The 20,393-nt window shown below is 55.5% G+C and overlaps 1 protein-coding gene across 1 annotated transcript in view; it reads left to right on the top strand.

Moving 5' to 3' along the window:
• The window catches only part of LOC142292394 (aldehyde dehydrogenase family 3 member B1-like), a 310,248-nt gene that overhangs the window by 206,958 nt on the left and 82,897 nt on the right, over window positions 1–20,393 (top strand). Inside the window, exon 4 of the mRNA XM_075337741.1 lies at window positions 8,592–8,712. Coding sequence (XP_075193856.1) covers window positions 8,592–8,712 — 121 coding nt within the window. The remainder of the gene's footprint in view (window positions 1–8,591; window positions 8,713–20,393) is intronic.

Raw genomic sequence — 20,393 nt, 5'->3', positions numbered from 1 at the left:
TTCCCCAGCTCACCACCATGTCCCAGGACAGCTGTGCTCGCCTTCCCCAGCTCACCACCATAACCCAGGACAGCTGTGCTCGCCTTCTCCAGCCCACCACCCTGCCCCAGGACAGCTGTACTCGCCTTCTGCAGCTCACCACCATGTTCCAGGATAGCTGTACTCGCCTTCTCCAGCTCACCACCATAACCCAGGACAGCTGTGCTCGCCTTCCCCAGCTCACCACCATAACCCAGGACAGCTGTGCTCGCCTTCCCCAGGTCACCACCATGGCCCAGGACAGCTGTGCTCGCCTTCCCCAGCTCACCACCATAACCCAGGACAGCTGTGCTCGCCTTCCCCAGCTCACCACCATGTCCCAGGACAGCTGTGCTCGCCTTCCCCAGCTCACCACCATAACCCAGGACAGCTGTGCTCGCCTTCTCCAGCCCACCACCCTGCCCCAGGACAGCTGTACTTGCCTTCTCCAGCTCACCACCATGCCCCAGGACAGCTGTACTTGCCTTCCCCAGCTCACCACCATAACCAAGGACAGCAGTGCTCGCCTTCTCCAGCTCACCACCATGTCCCAGGACAGCTGTGCTCGCCTTCTCCAGCTCACCACCATGTCCCAGGACAGCTGTGCTTGCCTTCCCCAGCTCACCACCATAACCCAGGACAGCTGTGCTTGCCTTCCCCAGCTCACACCATAACCCAGGACAGCTGTGCTTGCCTTCCCCAGCTCACCACCATGTCCCAGGACAGCTGTGCTCACTTTCTCCAGCTCAACATCATAACCCAGGACAGCTGTGATCGCCTTCTCCAGCTCAACACCATAACCCAGGACAGCTGTGCTCGCCTTCTCCAGCTTACCACCATAACCCAGGACAGCTGTGCTCGCCTTCTCCAGCTCACCACCATAACCCAGGACAGCTGTGCTCGCCTTCCCCAGCTCACCACCATAACCCAGGACAGCTGTGCTCGCCTTCCCCAGCTCACCACCATGCCCCAGGACAGCTGTACTTGCCTTCCCCAGCTCACCACCATGTCCCAGGATAGCTGTACTCGCCTTCTCCAGCTCACCACCATAACCCAGGACAGCTGTGCTCGCCTTCTCCAGCTCACCACCATGCCCCAGGACAGCTGTACTTGCCTTCCCCAGCTCACCACCATAACCAAGGACAGCAGTGCTCGCCTTCTCCAGCTCACCACCATGTCCCAGGACAGCTGTGCTCGCCTTCTCCAGCTCACCACCATGTCCCAGGACAGCTGTGCTTGCCTTCCCCAGCTCACCACCATAACCCAGGACAGCTGTGCTTGCCTTCCCCAGCTCTCCACCATAACCCAGGACAGCTGTGCTTGCCTTCTCCAGCTCACCACCATGACCCAGGACAGCTGTGCTCGCCTTCCCCAGCTCACCACCATAACCCAGGACAGCTGTGCTCGCCTTCCCCAGCTCACCACCATGACCCAGGACAGCTGTGCTCGCCTTCTCCAGCTCAACACCATAACCCAGGACAGCTGTGCTCGCCTTCCCCAGCTCACCACCATGACCCAGGACAGCTGTGCTCGCCTTCTCCAGCTCACCACCATGACCCAGGACAGCTGTGCTCGCCTTCCCCAGCTCACCACCATAACCCAGGACAGCTGTGCTCGTCTTCTCCAGCTCACCACCATAACCCAGGACAGCTGTGCTCGCCTTCCCCAGCTCACCACCATGTCCCAGGAAGGCTGTACTCTCCTTCTCCTGCTCACCACCATGTCTCAGGACAGCTGTGCTCGCCTTCCCCAGCTCACCACCATAACCCAGGACAGCTGTGCTCGCCTTCTGCAGCTCACCACCATGTTCCAGGATAGCTGTACTCGCCTTCTCCAGCTCACCACCATAACCCAGCACAGCTGTGCTCGCCTTCCCCAGCTCACCACCATAACCCAGGACAGCTGTGCTCGCCTTCCCCAGCTCACCACCATAACCCAGGACAGCTGTGCTCGCCTTCCCCAGCTCACCACTATGGCCCAGGACAGCTGTGCTTGCCTTCCCCAGCTCACCACCATAACCCAGGACAGCTGTGCTCGCCTTCTCCAGCTCACCACCATGTCCGAGGACAGCTGTGCTTGCCTTACCCAGCTCACCACCATAACCCAGGACAGCTGTGCTCGCCTTCTCCGGCTCGCCACCATAACCCAGGACAGCTGTGCTTGTCGCGGGCGGGGAGGGGACGCTGCGCTCACCCACTGCTCGGGTCCGGCGCTTGCTACTGCTTGCTTGCTGGCTGCTCGGTGACTCGAGCGGCGGACCGGATCCCGGGGACTCGAGCGGCGCTCCTCGCCCGTGAGTGAAAAGGGGATTGGTTTTGGGGATTTATTGTCCGTGACGCCACCCACAGTTGTGGTGAGGTTGTGACACCACCGCTGCTCTGGACGGGGATCCCGGGAGCGATGACAGGGAGCAGCTTTCATGTTGTTCTCCCCTCCGTGGGTAGGGGGTTTGCTTGTCCCGGGGCCCGGTGAGGGAGGTGTGCGTGGCAGGTGGGTTACGGGACCTGGCGAGGTGCAGGGTCGCGGGGGCAGCACGGTGCCGCACGGCACGGTGGTACTCACTCAGCCAATGATGAATGCAAAGTCCTTGGTAAAACACACAAATAGGAATAACGTTTGGAACACCATTCTAAGTCCCAACTGGGTGCAAAAACCTAAAAAAAATCACTATGGGGAGATAAGGTATGCACACCAGTGACTATGTAAGGGGAATACATGAAATAGCAGAAACTGCTGTGTGAATACTGACTTGAAAAATCCAATAGCTATATGCATAAGCTAGGGACCCCAACGTAGAGAAATACTTTGGCGTAGTGTTGGGGCTCTGTTGCATTGATCAATTCAGTAGCTAAATTTCTCTTGATTCATATGTTCATGGCAGTAATGCAGATTCCATTTTTCACATTTTCACTCTTGCATATAGCTATTGGATTTTTCAAGTTAGTATTCACACAGCAGTTTCTGCTATTTCATGTATTTCCCTTACATAGTCACTGGTGTGCATACCTTATCTCCCCATCTTGGTAAAACACACGGCTGGATGGACGGGGCCCACTGACGGCTGCGGCGGTTTCTGCTCCTGGTAGGTTGATGGTACCCGTCTTTCCCTGCACCTTTAGAACGTTGTTGGTACTGATGGCTTCCCACCGGTAACCCGCTCCCCAGCTTGGGTGTACGCTGAGGGAGCCCCTTTTGCCCGCAGGCTCAGGCCCTGGGAACTGTAGCCTTGGCGGTGACTGTGTTTCCCTTCACGGTTTGAGCTGTTGCCTTCTAACGGGTCTTGACTGCTTGGAAACCCTGGAGGTTCCCTTCGCTAACGGATTTGACCTTTCTACCGGCGACTCCTAGCCTGGTCGAGGTCCGTAGGCCCTGCCGAACGGTGCTGGCTTCTCTTCGTTTCCCGATCCGGTACCAGCGGGCCACCGCCCGTCCCCGGTCCTTACGGTTCACTCCCATTGGTCTCTCCTGCAGACGGTCAACACCGTCTGCCAACCTTGCTGTCTGTGCCCGGGCCACGCACCCGGACACGGTCAGTCAGTTGCTCCTTTACCACTTTCCTCCTCCACTTTCACTCTCCCTAACTGATCTGGTCCCTTTTTCCCACCTCCAGGACTGTGAACTCCTTGGCGGGCGGAGACCAACCGCCTGGCTCCATCCCCTGGTGTGGACATCAGCCCCTGGAGGAAGGCAACAAGGATTTTGTCTGACTTAGATGTGCCTAGCCAGGGTGTGGGATGTGTTGGTGTAGTTCCTGTGACGACCTGGCTTGTCCAGGGCGCCACATGCTCGCCTTCCCCAGCTCACCACCATAACCCAGGACAGCTGTGCTCGCCTTCTCCAGCTCACCACCATGCCCCAGGACAGCTGTGCTCGCCTTCTCCAGCTCACCACCATGCCCCAGGACAGCTGTACTTGCCTTCCCCAGCTCACCACCATAACCCAGGACAGCTGTACTTGCCTTCCCCAGCTCACCACCATAACCCAGGACAGCTGTGCTCGCCTTCCCCAGCTCACCATCATAACCCAGGACAGCTGTGCTTGCCTTCTCCAGCTCACCATCATAACCCAGGACAGCTGTGCTTGCCTTCTCCAGCTCACCATCATAACCCAGGACAGCTGTGCTCGCCTTCCCCAGCTCACCACCATGACCCAGGACAGCTGTGCTCGCCTTCTCCAGCTCACCACCATAACCCAGGACAGCTGTGCTCGCCTTGTCCAGCTCACCACCATAACCCAGGAAGGCTGTACTCTCCTTCTCCAGCTCACCACCATGTCCCAGGACAGCTGTACTTGCCTTCCCCAGCTCACCACCATAACCCAGGACAGCTGTGCTTGCCTTCCCCAGCTCACCACCATAACCCAGGACAGCTGTGCTCGCCTTCTCCAGCTCACCACCATGTCCCAGGACAGCTGTGCTTGCCTTACTCAGCTCACCACCATAACCCAGGACAGCTGTGCTCGCCTTCTCCGGCTCACCACCATAACCCAGGACAGCTGTGCTTGCTCGCTGGCTGCTCGGTGACTCGAGCGGCGGGCCGGATCCCGGGGACTCGAGCGGCGCTCCTCGCCCGTGAGTGAAAAGGCGATTGGTTTTGGGGATTCATTGTCCGTGACGCCACCCACAGTTGTGGTGAGGTTGTGACACCACCGCTGCTCTGTACGGGGATCCCGGGAGCGATGACAGGGAGCAGCTTGGATGTTGTTCTCCCCTCCGTGGGTAGGGGGTTTGGTTGTCCCGGGGCCCGGTGAGGGAGGTGTGCGTGGCAGGTGGGTTACGGGACCTGGTGAGGTGCAGGGTTGCGGGGGCAGCGCGGTGCCGCACGGCACGGTGGTACTCACTCAGCCAATGATAAATGCAAAGTCCTTGGTAAAACACACGGCTGGATGGACGGGGCCCACTGACTGCTGCGGTGGTTTCTGCTCCCGGTAGGTTGATGGTACCAGTCTTTCCCTGCACCTGTAGAACGTTGTTGGTACTGATGGCTTCCCACCGGTAACCCGCTCCCCAGCTTGGGTGTACGCTGAGGGAGCCCCTTTTGCCCGCAGGCTCAGGCCCTGGGAACTGTAGCCTTGGCGGTGACTGTGTTTCCCTTCACGGTTTGAGCTGTTGCCTTCTAACGGGTTTTGACTGCTTGGAAACCCTGGAGGTTCCCTTCGCTAACGGATTTGACCTTTCTACCGGCGACTCCTAGCCTGGTCGGGGTCCGTAGGCCCTGCCGAACGGTGCTGGCTTCTCTTCGTTTCCCGATCCGGTACCAGCGGGCCACCGCCCGTCCCCGGTCCTTACGGTTCACTCCAATTGGCCTCTCCTGCAGACGGTCACCACCGTCTGCCAACCTTGCTGTCTGTGCCCGGGCCACGCACCCGGACACGGTCAGTCAGTTGCTCCTTTACCACTTTCCTCCTCCACTTTCACTCTCCCTAACTGATCTGCTCCCTTTTTCCCGCCTCCAGGACTGTGAACTCCTCGGTGGGCGGAGACCAACCGCCTGGCTCCATCCCCTGGTGTGGACATCAGCCCCTGGAGGAAGGCAACAAGGATTTTCTCTGACTTAGATGTGCCTAGCCAGGGTGTGGGGTGTGTTGGTGTAGTTCCTGTGACGACCTGGCTTGTCCAGGGCGCCACATGCTCGCCTTCCGCAGCTCACCACCATGTCCCAGGACAGCTGAACTTGCCTTCCCCAGCTCACCACCATAACCCAGGACAGCTGTGCTCGTCTTCTCCAGCTCACCACCATGTCCCAGGACAGCTGTTTTTGCCTTCCCCAGCTCACCACCATAACCCAGGACATCTGTGCTCGCCTTCTCCATCTCACCACCATGTCCCAGGACAGCTGTGCTCGCCTTCTCCAGCTCACCACCATAACCCAGGACAGCTGTGCTTGCCTTCTCCAGCTCACCACCATGCCCCAGGACAGCTGTGCTTGCCTTCCGCAGCTCACCACCATGTCCCAGGACAGGTGTACTTGCCTTCCCCAGCTCACCACCATGTCCCAGGACAGCTGTGCTCGCCTTCTCCAGCTCACCACCATGTCCCAAGACAGCTGTGCTCATATAACACCAGCTTCCCACCATAACCCAGGACATCTGTGCTTTCTATCCAAGCTCACCATCATGACCCAGCACAGCTGTATTCTCCTTCCACATTTCACCACCATGACTGAACACAGCTGTGCTCTTCTCCTCCAGTTCATTACTATGACCCATGACAGCTGTCACTTCTTCCCCAGCTCACCACCATGACCCAGGATAGCCATACTCACCTTCCCCAGCTTGCCACTATGACCCATGACTACTATGGTCGCCTAACCCCAGCTTCCCAGCTCACCACTATGACCCAGGACAGCTGTGTTCTCCTTCCCCAGCTCACCACCATGACCCAGAACAGCTGTGCCTGCATAACACCAGCTTTGCACCATTACTCAGCACAGCTTGGCCATCCAAGCTCACCACCATGCCTCAGCACAGCTGTGCTCTCCTTTCCAAGTTCACGACCATGACCCAGGACAGCTGTGTTTTCCTTCCCCAGGTCACCACCATGACCCAGAACAGCTGTGCCAGCTTGATCCCAACTCACCATCATGACCCAGGACAGCTGTGCTTGCCTAGTCCCAACTCACCACCATGACTCAGGACAGCTGTGCCTGACTGATCCCAACTCACTACCATGACCCAGAACAGCTGTGCCAGCCTGATCCCAACTCACCACCATGACCCAGAACAGCTGTGCCAGCCTGATCCCAACTCACCACCATGACCCAGAACAGCTGTGCCCGCCTGATCCCAACTCACCACCATGACGCAGAACAGCTGTGCCCGCCTGATCCCAGCTCACCACCATGACCCAGAACAGCTGTGCCCGCCTGATCCCAGCTCACCACCATGACCCAGAACAGCTGTGCCAATGTGGCGCCCTGGACAAGCCAGGTCGTCACAGTAACAACAACATCACACCCCACACCCCGGATAGGCACACCAAAGCCAGGTAAAAATCCTTGTTGCCTTCCTCCAGGGGCTGATGTACACTCCAGGGGGTGGAGCCAGGCGGTTGGTCTCCACCCGCCGAGGAGTGCACAGGCCTGGAGGCGGGAAAAGGAAGGAGTTGAGTTTGGAGGAGTGAAGTGTGAGGAGTAGTTGGAGAGTGAAGTAGCAAAGGAGCAACTGTCTGACCGTGTCCGGGTGTGTGGCCCGGGCACAAGCAGCAAGGTTGGCAGACGGTGGTGACCATCTGCAGGAGAGGCCGATTGGAGTGAACCGTAAGGACCGGGGTCGGGCGGTGGCCCGCCGGTACCGGATCGGGACACAAAGAGAAGCCAGCACCGTTCGACAGGGCCTACGGACCCCGACCAGGCTAGGAGTCGCCGTGGAACAGGTCAAATCCGTCAGCGAAGGGAACCTCCAGGGTTTCCCAGCAGCCAAGTCCCGATAGAAGGCAACAGCTCAATAGTGAAGAGAAACAGTCACCTCCAAGGCTACAGTTCCCAGGGCCAGAGCCTGCGGGCAAAAGGGGCTCCCCCAGCACATATCCGAGCTGGGGAGCGGGTTACCGGTGGGAAGCCATCAGTACCGAAACATCTTCCAGGTGCAGGGAAAGGCAGTCACCATCAACCTTCCGGGAGCTAGAACCACCGCAACCGTCAGTGGGCCCCGTCCATCCAGCCGTGTGTTTTACCAAAGACTCTGCAGTGAACATTGGCTGAGTGAGTACTACGGTGCCGTGCGGCACCGCGCTGCCCCCGCGATCCTGCACCTCACCAGGTCCCGTAACCTACCTGCCACACACACCTCCCTCACCGGGCCCCGGGACCGCCAACCCCCCTACCCACGGAGGGGAAGAAACCAACATCAAAGCTGCTCCCTGTCATCGCTCCCAGGATCCCTGTCCAGAGCAGCGGTGGTGTCACAACCTCACCACAACCGTGGGTGGCGTCATGGACAATAAATCCCCAAAACCAATCCCCTTTTCACTCACGGGCGAGGAGCGCCGCTCGAGTCCCCGGGATCCGGCCCGCCGCTCGAGCCACCAAGCAGCCAGCAAGCAAGCACCGGACCCGAGCAGTGGGTGAGCACAGCGTCCCCTCCCCGCCCGCGACACCAGCCTGATCCCAACTCACCACCATGACCCAGAACAGCTGTGCCCACCTGATCCCAGTTCACCACCATGACTCAGGACAGCTGTGCCTGACTGATCCCAACTCACCACCATGACCCAGAACAGCTGTGCCCGCCTGATCCCAGCTCACCACCATGACTCGGGACAGCTGTGCTTGCCTGCTCCACTTCACCACCATGATTCAGGACAGCTGAGCCCGCCTGATCCCAGCTCACCACCACCATGACCAAGGACAGCTGTGCCTGCCTGATCCCAACTCCCCACCATGACTCAGGGCAGCTTGCTCCAAACCATGATATAGTAGAGCTGAGCCAGCCTGCCCCATGCTCATCACCATGACTCTGGACAGGGAGCTCTTTATGAATGTACAAGCCCAAAACATCCGATTAGCCTCTTGCCCAGGTTATGCTCATCCCCTGATGTCATATAGTTGGTTACATTCTTTTTTTTTTTATTTCAGGCCACCACCCTGGACTCTGCTTTCATCCGGAAAGATCCATTTGGTGTTGTTCTTATCATTGCTCCATGGAATTACCCCATACACCTGTCTCTCATTCCTCTTGTCGGGGCAATTGCAGCAGGTGAGTCCTCAGACGACTTTATAATGGGTACAGAGTATATACAGAAATGTAGACAAAAGGAACAAGAATATATGGTTACAGAATGATGGAGCAAGTGTTTGTGTCCAGTAGTCTAGGCAATCAGGGTCTGGATCAGTGAGAAAATACTAGTGTCAGCAGTGAGAAATCATCGGGGTCTGGATCAGTGAGGAAATAATGGTGTTATGGATGAGAAATGATCGGTGTCTGGATCAGTGAGGAAATATTGGTGTCATGGATGAGATATGATCGGGGTCTGGATCAGTGAGGAAATTGTTGTGAATATCATCAGAGATGTTGCTGTTGCCGAGAGTGTTTCTGGGCTCCCTCTGGTGGCTAGTGCTAGTAGTGAGTCTGATTCTGCATCTGTCGCTCAGATAGGTGCAGGAGATTATTGCTGCTCCAGGAAGCCTATGGAGTCCAGCCTGGGGGAAAAAAGGAAGGCAGTTTCTGTCTAGCCTTTGCTGGTGATTATTGTTTCTGCTCTGAGAAAATGTCCTGAATTCTGTCCTCCAGCTTTGAGGCTTTTGCCTTTCCCTGTAGGTTCTGAGGCGTAATGCATGATGGGACTAATGCATGAAAGAGTGCCAAGTGTGAGGAAGCATAGTGCACAAGGGAGCACCAAATTTGAAGGAGCATAGAGCTTGAGGAGGCACCACGTGTGAGGACACATAAAGCATGAGGGGGCACAGAGCACGACCGAGTAAGTATTGGGAGAGAACAGAGCATGAGACAGCGCAGACAGTTAGGAGGTCTAGAGTGTGAGTGAGTGCCGAGTAAGAGGAGGTGTAGAGCTTGATTGAGTACCAAGTGTTAGGAGGCATAAAACTTGAGGGGGCACAGCATAGAGCATGACTGAGCACTAAGTGTGAGGAGGCATAGAGTGTGAGAGTCCATAGAACGTAATTGGGTGATTGGGCATCATGTTTGAGGGGACATAGCGCCTGAGAGTGCAACGATGTAGGTTGCTATTGGGCATAGGAAGTGTTGGAGTAAGGATTGAGAGAGAACAGAGTGTTAGCGAGTGTAGAGCGTGAGGAGGTGTAAAGTGTGAGGGAGTGCTGAGTGTGGGGAGGTGTAGAGAATATGGGGGCATACAGCATGAAGAGGTATAAAGCATGAAGTTTGAGGAGGTGTGAAGAGTGATGGGGCATACAGCGTAAAGTATCAGAGTGTGAGGAGGTGTAGAGCATGTCAGAGCACTGAGTGTGAAGAGCTATAGAGTGTGATGGAGTGATAAGTGTGAGGAAGTGTAGAGTGTGAGGGGGCACAGAGCGTGAAGGAGCACAGAGTGTGAGGAGCTGTAGAGAGTGACAGACTGCCATATAGAAGAGCTGTAGAGAGTGAGGGATCAGAGAGTGTGAGGTAGCGCCAAGTGTGAGGAGGTGTAGGGTGTGAGGAGGTGTAGGGTGTGAGGAGGTGTAGGGTGTGAGGGAGCGCCAAGTAAGAGGGCATTGAGCATGAAGGAACAATGAATGTGAGGAACTATAGAGAGTGACAGTGTTGTGTATGAGGAGCTTTAGAGCGTGATGGAGTGCTAAGTGTGAGGAGCTGTATAAAGTGAGGGGTCATAGAGTGTGAGGGAGCGCCAAGTGTGAGGAAGTGCCAAGTAAGTCGGCATTGAGCATGAAGGCGTACTGAGTGTGAGGAGCTGTAGAGATGATTGATTGCTTTCAGTGAGAGAAACAAAATTAAAATGTTGTAGTTGTGATGCCTTTTAATGGCTAAATAAAATACAATAAAATAAGAGGATGTTACAAAGCAAGCTTTCCAGACATCTCCGGTCTCTTCCTCAGGCACGGTATAATAAAATATCTGAAGAAACACAAATATATACACAAACAGAGCAGAGGATGGCAGAATAAAAGACATTTAAATAAGCAAACACTGAGCTTAGAGAGTGAATCCTTAATTAGCTTTGATTAGTGGTGTGAAAGTTTTATTATCCCAATGTCCATGTAAGATCGGAGGTCTGGGCCCCTCACTGTCTCTGGCGCAGGCTCCTCAGATTCTGTATCCATGTAGAACCAGAGGTCTGGGCCCCTCACTGTCTCTGGCGCAGGCTCCTCAGATTCTGTATCCATGTAGAACCAGAGGTCTGGTGCCCTCACTGTCTCTGGAGCAGACTCCTCAGATTCTGTATCCATGTAGAACCAGAGGTCTGGGCCCCTCACTGTCTCTGGCGCAGGCTCCTCAGATTCTGTATCCATGTAGAACCAGAGGTCTGGTGCCCTCACTGTCTCTGGAGCAGACTCCTCAGATTCTGTATCCATGTAGGATCAGAGGTCTGGTACCCTCACCATCTCTGGAGCAGACTCCTCAGATTCTGTATCCATGTAGAACCAGAGGTCTGGTACCCTCACCATCTCTGGAGCAGACTCCTCAGATTCTGTATCCATGTAGAACCAGAGGTCTGGTGCCCCTCACTGTCTCTGGCGCAGGCTCCTCAGATTCTGTATCCATGTAGAACCAGAGGTCTGGTGCCCTCACCATCTCTGGAGCAGACTCCTCAGATTCTGTATCCATGTAGGATCAGAGGTCTGGGGCCCTCACTGTCTGTGGAACAGACTCCTCAGATTCTGTATCCATGTAGAATCAGAGGTCTGGTGCCCTCACCATCTCTGGAGCAGACTCCTCAGATTCTGTATCCATGTAGGATCAGAGGTCTGGGGCCCTCACTGTCTCTGGCGCAGGCTCCTCAGATTCTGTATCCATGTAGAACCAGAGGTCTGGTGCCCTCACCATCTCTGGAGCAGACTCCTCAGATTCTGTATCCATGTAGAACCAGAGGTCTGGTGCCCTCACTGTCTCTGGCGCAGGCTCCTCAGATTCTGTATCCATGTAGAACCAGAGGTCTGGTGCCCTCACCATCTCTGGAGCAGACTCCTCAGATTCTGTATCCATGTAGGATCAGAGGTCTGGGGCCCTCACTGTCTGTGGAACAGACTCCTCAGATTCTGTATCCATGTAGAATCAGAGGTCTGGTGCCCTCACCATCTCTGGAGCAGACTCCTCAGATTCTGTATCCATGTAGGATCAGAGGTCTGGGGCCCTCACTGTCTGTGGAGCAGACTCCTCAGATTCTGTATCCATGTAGGATCAGAGGTCTGGGGCCCTCACTGTCTGTGGAGCAGACTCCTCAGATTCTGTATCCATGTAGGATCAGAGGTCTGGGGCCCTCACTGTCTGGAGCAGGCTCCTCAGATTCTGTATCCATGTAGAACCAGAGGTCTGGTGCCCTCACCATCTCTGGAGCAGACTCCTCAGATTCTGTATCCATGTAGGATCAGAGGTCTGGGGCCCTCACTGTCTCTGGAACAGACTCCTCAGATTCTGTATCCATGTAGTATCAGAGGTCTGGGGCCCTCACTGTCTGGAGCAGACTCCTCAGATTCTGTATCCATGTAGAATCAGAGGTCTGGTGCCCTCACCATCTCTGGAGCAGACTCCTCAGATTCTGTATCCATGTAGGATCAGAGGTCTGGGGCCCTCACTGTCTGTGGAGCAGACTCCTCAGATTCTGTATCCATGTAGGATCAGAGGTCTGGGGCCCTCACTGTCTGTGGAGTAGACTCCTCAGATTCTGTATCCATGTAAGATCAGAGGCCTGGGGCCCTCACTGTCTCTGGAGTAGACTCCTCAGATTCTGTATCCATGTAGAATCAGAGGTCTGGTGCCCTCACCATCTCTGGAGCAGACTCCTCAGATTCTGTATCCATGTAAGATCAGAGGTCTGGTGCCCTCACCATCTCTGGAGCAGACTCCTCAGATTCTGTATCCATGTAAGATCAGAGGTCTGGGGCCCTCACTGTCTCTGGAGCAGACTCCTCAGATTCTGTATCCATGTAGGATCAGAGGCCTGGGGCCCTCACTGTCTCTGGAGCAGACTCCTAAGATTCTGTATCCATGTAGGATCAGAGGCCTGGTGCCCTCACTGTCTCTGGAGCAGACTCCTCAGACTCTGTATCCATGTAGAATCAGAGGTCTGGGGCCCTCACTGTCTCTGGAGCAGACTCCTCAGATTGTGTATCCATGTAGAATCAGAGGTCGGGTGCCCTCACCATCTCTGGAGCAGGCTCCTCAGATTCTGTATCCATATAGAATCAGAGGTCTGGTGCCCTCACCATCTCTGGAGCAGACTCCTCAGATTCTGTATCCATGTAGGATCAGAGGTCTGGTGCCCTCACCATCTCTGGAGCAGACTCCTCAGATTCTGTATCCATGTAGGATCAGAGGTCTGGTGCCCTCACCGTCTCTGGAGTAGACTCCTCAGATTCTGTATCCATGTAGGATCAGAGGTCTGGTGCCCTCACTGTCTCTGGAGTAGACTCCTCAGATTCTGTATCCATGTAAGATCAGAGGCCTGGGGCCCTCACTGTCTCTGGAGCAGACTCCTAAGATTCTGTATCCATGTAGGATCAGAGGCCTGGTGCCCTCACTGTCTCTGGAGCAGACTCCTCAGATTCTGTATCCATGTAGAATCAGAGGTCTGGGGCCCTCACTGTCTCTGGAGCAGACTCCTCAGATTCTGTATCCATGTAGAATCAGAGGTCTGGTGCCCTCACTGTCTCTGGAGCAGACTCCTCAGATTCTGTATCCATGTAGAATCAGAGGTCTGGGGCCCTCACTGTCTCTGGAGCAGACTCCTCAGATTCTGTATCCATGTAGAATCAGAGGTCTGGTGCCCTCACCATCTCTGGAGCAGGCTCCTCAGATTCTGTATCCATATAGAATCAGAGGTCTGGTGCCCTCACCATCTCTGGAGCAGACTCCTCAGATTCTGTATCCATGTAGGATCAGAGGTCTGGTGCCCTCACCATCTCTGGAGCAGACTCCTCAGATTCTGTATCCATGTAGGATCAGAGGTCTGGTGCCCTCACATTCTCTGGAGCAAAGTCCTCAGATTTTGTAGTGGGTCATAAATCCTCCTGACAGATTTAATCCTGTGTGGACAGAATTAAACATTGTAATAAAATTTGGATTCCCAGACCCTTCAATGATTTTGTGATCTGAAGTTGTCTTTTAATATGACAACTTTCATGTGGTTTATGTTGTGTCCTGAAGCACAGAAATATTTGGCCACAGGAAAATGGGTTTTTTGTCTGTAATTGTGTGGCAGTGAGATCTCATCCTTGCTCCCAGTCTCTGTCCTGTTTCTCCAACATAGAGGCCGCCAGTAGGACATATAGTGCACAGGATTAAGTACACCACATTGGAGAACGAACGTGTGAATGTCCCAGGAATCTTATAGTCCTTCTGTGTGTTAGGGATCTGTATCCGGTCTTTGGTCTCTACATGAGTGCAGGTTTTGCAGCTCTTTACATTGCAAGGATAAGTTCTTCTTGGTGTGTCTGAGGGCATTGAGCTTTGGATCATGATGCTCCTTAAATTAGGAGGTTGTCTGCAGCATAGCAATGGAGGATCTTTGCATATTGTTTTTAACCAGAGCTGTAGAGCATGACAGAGAGTCATGTGTGCGGAGCTGTAGAGAGTGAGGGGTCTGAGTGTGAGGGAGTGCCAAGTGTCAGGTGTAGAGTGTGAGGGAGCGCCAAGTAAGGGGGCATAGAGTGTGAGGGAGCGCCAAGTAAGCGGGCATAGAGTGTGAGGGAGCGCCAAGTAAGGGGGCATAGAGTGTGAGGGAGCGCCAAGTAAGGGGGCATAGAGTGTGAGGGAGTGCCAAGTAAGGGGGCATAGAGTGTGAGGGAGTGCCAAGTAAGGGGGCATAGAGTGTGAGGGAGTGCCAAGTAAGGGGGCATAGAGTGTGAGGGAGTGCCAAGTAAGGGGGCATAGAGTGTGAGGGAGTGCCAAGTAAGGGGGCATAGAGTGTGAGGGAGTGCCAAGTAAGGGGGCATAGAGTGTGAGGGAGTGCCAAGTAAGGGGGCATAGAGTGTGAGGGAGTGCCAAGTAAGGGGGCATAGAGTGTGAGGGAGTGCCAAGTAAGGGGGCATAGAGTGTGAGGGAGTGCCAAGTAAGGGGGCATAGAGTGTGAGGGAGTGCCAAGTAAGGGGGCATAGAGTGTGAGGGAGTGCCAAGTAAGGGGGCATAGAGTGTGAGGGAGTGCCAAGTAAGGGGGCATAGAGTGTGAGGGAGTGCCAAGTAAGGGGGCATAGAGTGTGAGGGAATGCCAAGTAAGGGGGCATAGAGTGTGAGGGAGTGCCAAGTAAGGGGGCATAGAGTGTGAGGGAGTGCCAAGTAAAGGGGCATAGAGTGTGAGTAAGTGCCAAGTAAGGGGGCATAGAGTGTGAGGGAGTGCCAAGTAAGGGGGCATAGAGTGTGAGGGAGTGCCAAGTAAGGGGGCATAGAGTGTGAGGGAGTGCCAAGTAAAGGGGCATAGAGTGTGAGTAAGTGCCAAGTAAGGGGGCATAGAGTGTGAGGGAGTGCCAAGTAAGGGGGCATAGAGTGTGAGGGAGTGCCAAGTAAGGGGGCATAGAGTGTGAGGGAGTGCCAAGTAAGGGGGCATAGAGTGTGAGGGAGTAAGGATTATAAACAAGTGGAGAACATGATGGAGCAGAGAGCTGAGGGCTTTAGGTAGTCTAGTGCATGAAGGAGAGCTAACAGTGTGTGGCGTGTCAGAGAATGTGGGGTGAGCAGGGAGCGTTATTTCCATCATTCATATTGTTACCCTCAAGTGAATTGAAGTCTTTTGTGAACATCCTGGACAACCCCTGTAATCAGGTTTAAACCAGCCATTTATCCCAGTTACTGCAATTTAAAGAGCTATAAAAAGGTTTTTTTGTTTAATTATTAAAGTGTTTTTTGCATCTTTTTTTGTGATTAATGTTCTCACATTTTTTGCTGATATCGGGTGATAGCAATGGAAAAATAAGTGAAGTGTCTGTTTTTTCCATTTTATACTTTTCTATAAGCCACATAAGATGCCTAGATTATATTTAGATATTTGTTCCCAATTATGTAATTGCATACCTCCCAACCGTCCTGGATACAGCGGGACTCTCACGCTTTTGAGCCTTTGATCCCGAGTCCCGCCCGTGGGCCTGAGTATCCCGTGGCTCCACCCACCCACTGTAGCCCCGCCTCGCTGTTTCTCCCTTCTATTCATTACAGAGTCGAGCGCGCACCTTGAAACTTCTGTGACTGCTGCTGAGGTATGAATCACCCCCTGCAGCAGAGCCGACCCCCCCCTGCAGCAGAGCCGCCCCCCCCTGCAGCAGAGCCGCCCCCCCTGCAGCAGAGCCGCCCCCCCCCCTGCAGCAGAGCGGACATCCCCAGCCCTGGAGCGGATCCCCTGCACCAGAGCCGACCCCCCCTCCCCCAGAGCGGACATCCCCAGCCCCGGAGCGGATCCCCTGCAGCAGAGCCGACCCCCCCCTCCCCCAGAGCGGACATCCCCAGCCCCGGAGCGGATCCCCTGCACCAGAGCCGACCCCCCCTGCAGCAGAGCCGACCCCCCCCTCCCCGAGAGCGGACATCCCCAGCCCTGGAGCGGATCCCCTGCACCAAAGCCAACCCCCCCTCCCCAAGAGCGGACATCCCCAGCCCTGGAGCGGATCCCCTGCACCAGAGCCAACCCCCCCCCTCCCCGAGAGCGGACATCCCCAGCCCTGGAGCGGATCCCCTGCAGCAGAGCCAACCCCCCCCCTCCCCGAGAGCGGACATCCCCAGCCCTGGAGCGGATCCCCTGCACCAGAGCCAACCCCCCCCTCCCCGAGAGCGGACATCCCCAGCCCTGGAGTGGATCCCCTGCAGCAGAGCCGACCCCCCCCCCTCCCCCAGAGCGGACATCCCCCCCTCCCCCAGAGCGGACATCCCCAGCCCCGGAGCCTGCGCTTCTCTGCAGCTGTTCTCTCTGACTCCCCGTGTGTGGCTTCTCACTGCTGCAGACACACGGGGAATCAGGAAGCTGAGGAGAAGACCGTGCAACCAGCACTTCTCTCTCCTGCAGATAGCACTAGCCAGTAATAACCTATGCAGAGTGACATCTGGAGACTTCTATTAGCTTACCGATCAGTGGTCTCCTGCCTGTGGAGCTGCTGGGTCCTAGCTGTCCAACAGCTTCAGCTCTGCTTTATCCTGGCTCCCCTACCAGTTAAAGGGAACCTGTCAGCAGAAATTTAGCAAAAAAAATAAAAAAGATTCCCCTTCTGCAGCTCCTGGGCTGCTTCTAGAAAGGTTCCTGTTGTTATTGTGCCCCCTTTGAGACCTAAAAAAATACTTTATGAAGTCTTACCTTTTTGTATGCAAATGTTTTTTTATGGTCACGGGGGCGGGCTGTCTGGCGTCCGTTATTCCCCCTCCTGCCGCTTTACGTAGTCCCCCATTGCTCATTTCCATACATGAGGACGCCTTCCTCATGTAACTGTCCTCCCGAAGTTTTGCGCATGCCCAGTGGCACTCTCGCGGGACTGAGCACTGTGCAAAGTGTGAACGCTTTTGAGGGGATTGCGCAGGCGCGAGATTATGGGCGCCGCTGTGATTGTCATCAGCAGCGTTATCCAAGTACCCGCCCATAATCTCGTGCCCGCACTTTTCCCCCTGACTCCACTGTTATGCGCAAGCGCTGGCCATATGAACCATGTTACCTATTACTGCTTGCACGAGATTGTGGGCGGGTACTTGGATGACTTTGCTGATGACAATCACAGCGCCGCCCATAATCTCGTGCCCACGGTAATAGGTAACATGGTTCATATGGCCAGTGCTTGCACATAACGGTGGAGGCAGAGTGAGAAGCGCGTGCACGAGATTATGGGCGGGTACTTGGATGACACTGCTGATGACAATCACTGCGCCGCCCATAATCTCGCGCCTGCGCAATCACCTCAAAAGCGTTCACACTTTGAACAGTGCTCAGTTCCGCGGGAGTGGCACTGGGCATGCGCATACTGTCTATGCCCCCAGCCCCTCCTGTGCTGTATATACTGTAGCCCCCAGCCCCTCCTGTGCTGTATATACTGTATAGATATACAATATATATATATATATATGTCACGGCCGGGCGGTCGGGCCGACCCAGGAGGTGGATCCACTGGACCGAACTCTTAAGATGGTGGTAGGGAGTCCGGCAGCTGAAGCACTGATGGGCAGCAGAACAGTCCGTGCAAGTGAAGGCAGCGGAGGAGTCCCTGGGACCACGGTGTCACAGATGGTAGTCCTGGTGACGTAGCTCAGGTTCGGAAGCCGAGATGATATCAGGCGGGGTCCGGAACCTCAGGAGCGAGATGACGGGTCACCGCAGGGATCCGAGATGGTACGGACTGTCAGATGGCAGACGGACAGTGTGCGGGGTTCAGGATACGGCAGACGGGATGGCGAGGCAGGTACGGCTCTACAAAGAGAGATAGGTGAGTACAGGCACATAAACACCAGGAGACCTGACTCCTAGCTCAGGGAACACGAAGATCAGGCCCCGCCCCCTTGGACACTAACCCCCTTTATACCCAGTACCTGTTCAACCTCATTTCCTGTTCATGGACGCTGGCCCTTTAAGAAAGGGTCAGTGACCGCGCGCGCGCCCTAACGCGCATGCGCGCCGCCCGGGTGCCAGAAGCCAGGGAAGGAGGCTGAGGGGAGGACGCAGGGGAGCCGGCCAGGTCCTGGGAAGCCGTCGGGCGCCGGGATCGGGGACCAGGGGGCCTGGGACGGACGGAATCCGGGGGCTGAGGAGCGGGCAGCGTGGCAGGTGAGCCGGGGACCCGGGGAGCGTGACAGTACCCCCCCCCCACGCCCCCCACCCCGCAACCGGGACATGAAGGCACGGATAAGAGGAGTGCCCACGTTCTCCCTGGGCTCCCAAGACCTATCCTCAGGACCATACCCCTCCCAGTCCACCAGGAAGAACTGCCGACCTCGTACGGTCTTCATGGCCACGATATCCCTTACCGCATAGATGTCGTCATCGGCAATAGGTGGAGGGGCCGGACTGGCAGCATTGGAGAAGGGACCAAGGACAACCGGCTTGAGCAGGGAGACGTGGAATGAGTTGGGTATCCTCATCGTGGCCGGGAGCTGTAGCTTGTAGGAAACCTCATTGATCTTGCTGAGGACTTTAAACGGCCCAATGTAGCGAGGACCCAGCTTGTATGACGGTATCTTCAGGCGGACGTACTGGGAAGCAAGCCAGACGAGGTCTCCAGGAGAGAAACACGGAGGGTCTAGACGCCTTTTGTCAGCGTGTTTCTTCATCCGCTGGGAAGCGCGTCCAAGGGACGCCTTGACAGAGTCCCAAATGGTAGCGAAGTCACGGGCTACAGTATCAGCCGCAGGGACATCCGAAGAAGGGGATATAGGCAATGGAACGGAGGGCTGAAGTCCGTAAACGACATGGAAGGGAGATTTGGAGGACGACTCACTGATGTGGTGGTTATGTGAGAACTCAGCCCAAGGCAGAAGCGTGGACCAGTCGTCGTGATGGGTGTTGACATAGTGACGTAAGAAGGATGTCAAGATTTGATTGACCCTCTCCACTTGGCCATTAGACTGAGGATGGTATGCGGAAGAAAAGTCCAGAGTTACTCCCAGGTGTTTGCAGAGCGCCCTCCAGAAGCGGGAGGTGAACTGAGTTCCTCTGTCGGACACGATGTGGGATGGAAAGCCATGCAAGCGGAAGATGTGATGGATATAGGCTTCCGCGAGTTCCTGAGCAGAGGGCAGTCCAGCCATGGGGATGAAGTGGGCCATTTTGGAGAACCGGTCCACCACGACCCATATGACTGTGTGTCCAGAGGATAATGGCAAGTCCGTAATAAAGTCCATCGCAATGTGTTGCCAGGGAACTGAGGGTATCGGTAGAGGCAGAAGACGGCCATAGGGCAGGTGTTTGGGCGTCTTGTTCCTGGCACAAGAGGAGCAGGCAGAGACAAAGGCGGCGACGTCAGTGCGAAGGGATGGCCACCAGTAATGGCGTACAATCGCACCCCATGTTCTCTTCTGGCCTGCATGGCCGGCTGTTTTTGAGGCATGACCCCAGTGTAACACTTTTTGCCTGTCGGTCTCCGAGACATAGGTCTTCCCGGGTGGTATTTGGGCCAGAGTGACGGGAGCCACCGGAACAATCTTGCTAGGAGGGATGATAGGTTGGGTAGTCTCTTCCTCCTGCTCCATGGACATGAGGGACCTAGACAAGGCATCGGCGCGTACATTCTTGTCCGCGGGTCGGAAGTGGAGCTGGAAGTCAAACCTGGCAAAGAATAAGGACCACCTGGCTTGCCGCGGGTTCAGTCGCTGAGCGGACCGCAGGTATTCCAGGTTCTTGTGGTCCGTGTAGATGGTCACGGGGTACACTGCTCCTTCCAGGAGGTAGCGCCACTCCTCCAGAGCTAGTTTGACCGCCAATAATTCTCGGTCACCGATGGTGTAATTCCGTTCTGGTGCTGAGAAGCTCTTAGAAAAGAAACCGCAAGTCACCATCTTCCCGGAGGAGGATTTTTGCATGAGCACTGCTCCGGCTCCTGAGGAGGAGGCATCCACCTCCAAGGTGAACTGGCGGTTTAACTCCGGTCGGTGGAGTACAGGAGAGGAGGCGAAAGCTCGCTTCAAAGAGCAAAACGCGGCGTCGGCCGCAGGTGACCAGTCCTTTGGTTTAGCCTCCTTTTTGGTCAAAGCGGAGAGAGGGGCAGTCAGGGCGGAGAAGTGCGGGATAAACTGGCGGTAGTAGTTGGCGAATCCCAGGAACCGTTGGATTGCCTTCAGTCCCGAAGGAGGAG

The sequence above is a fragment of the Anomaloglossus baeobatrachus genome, chromosome 2 (assembly GCF_048569485.1).
Source record: "Anomaloglossus baeobatrachus isolate aAnoBae1 chromosome 2, aAnoBae1.hap1, whole genome shotgun sequence".
NCBI classification, from domain to species: Eukaryota; Metazoa; Chordata; class Amphibia; order Anura; family Aromobatidae; genus Anomaloglossus; species Anomaloglossus baeobatrachus.
The sequence above is the reverse complement of the archived record's forward strand: the minus strand, read 5'-3'. Positions and strand labels throughout refer to the sequence as shown.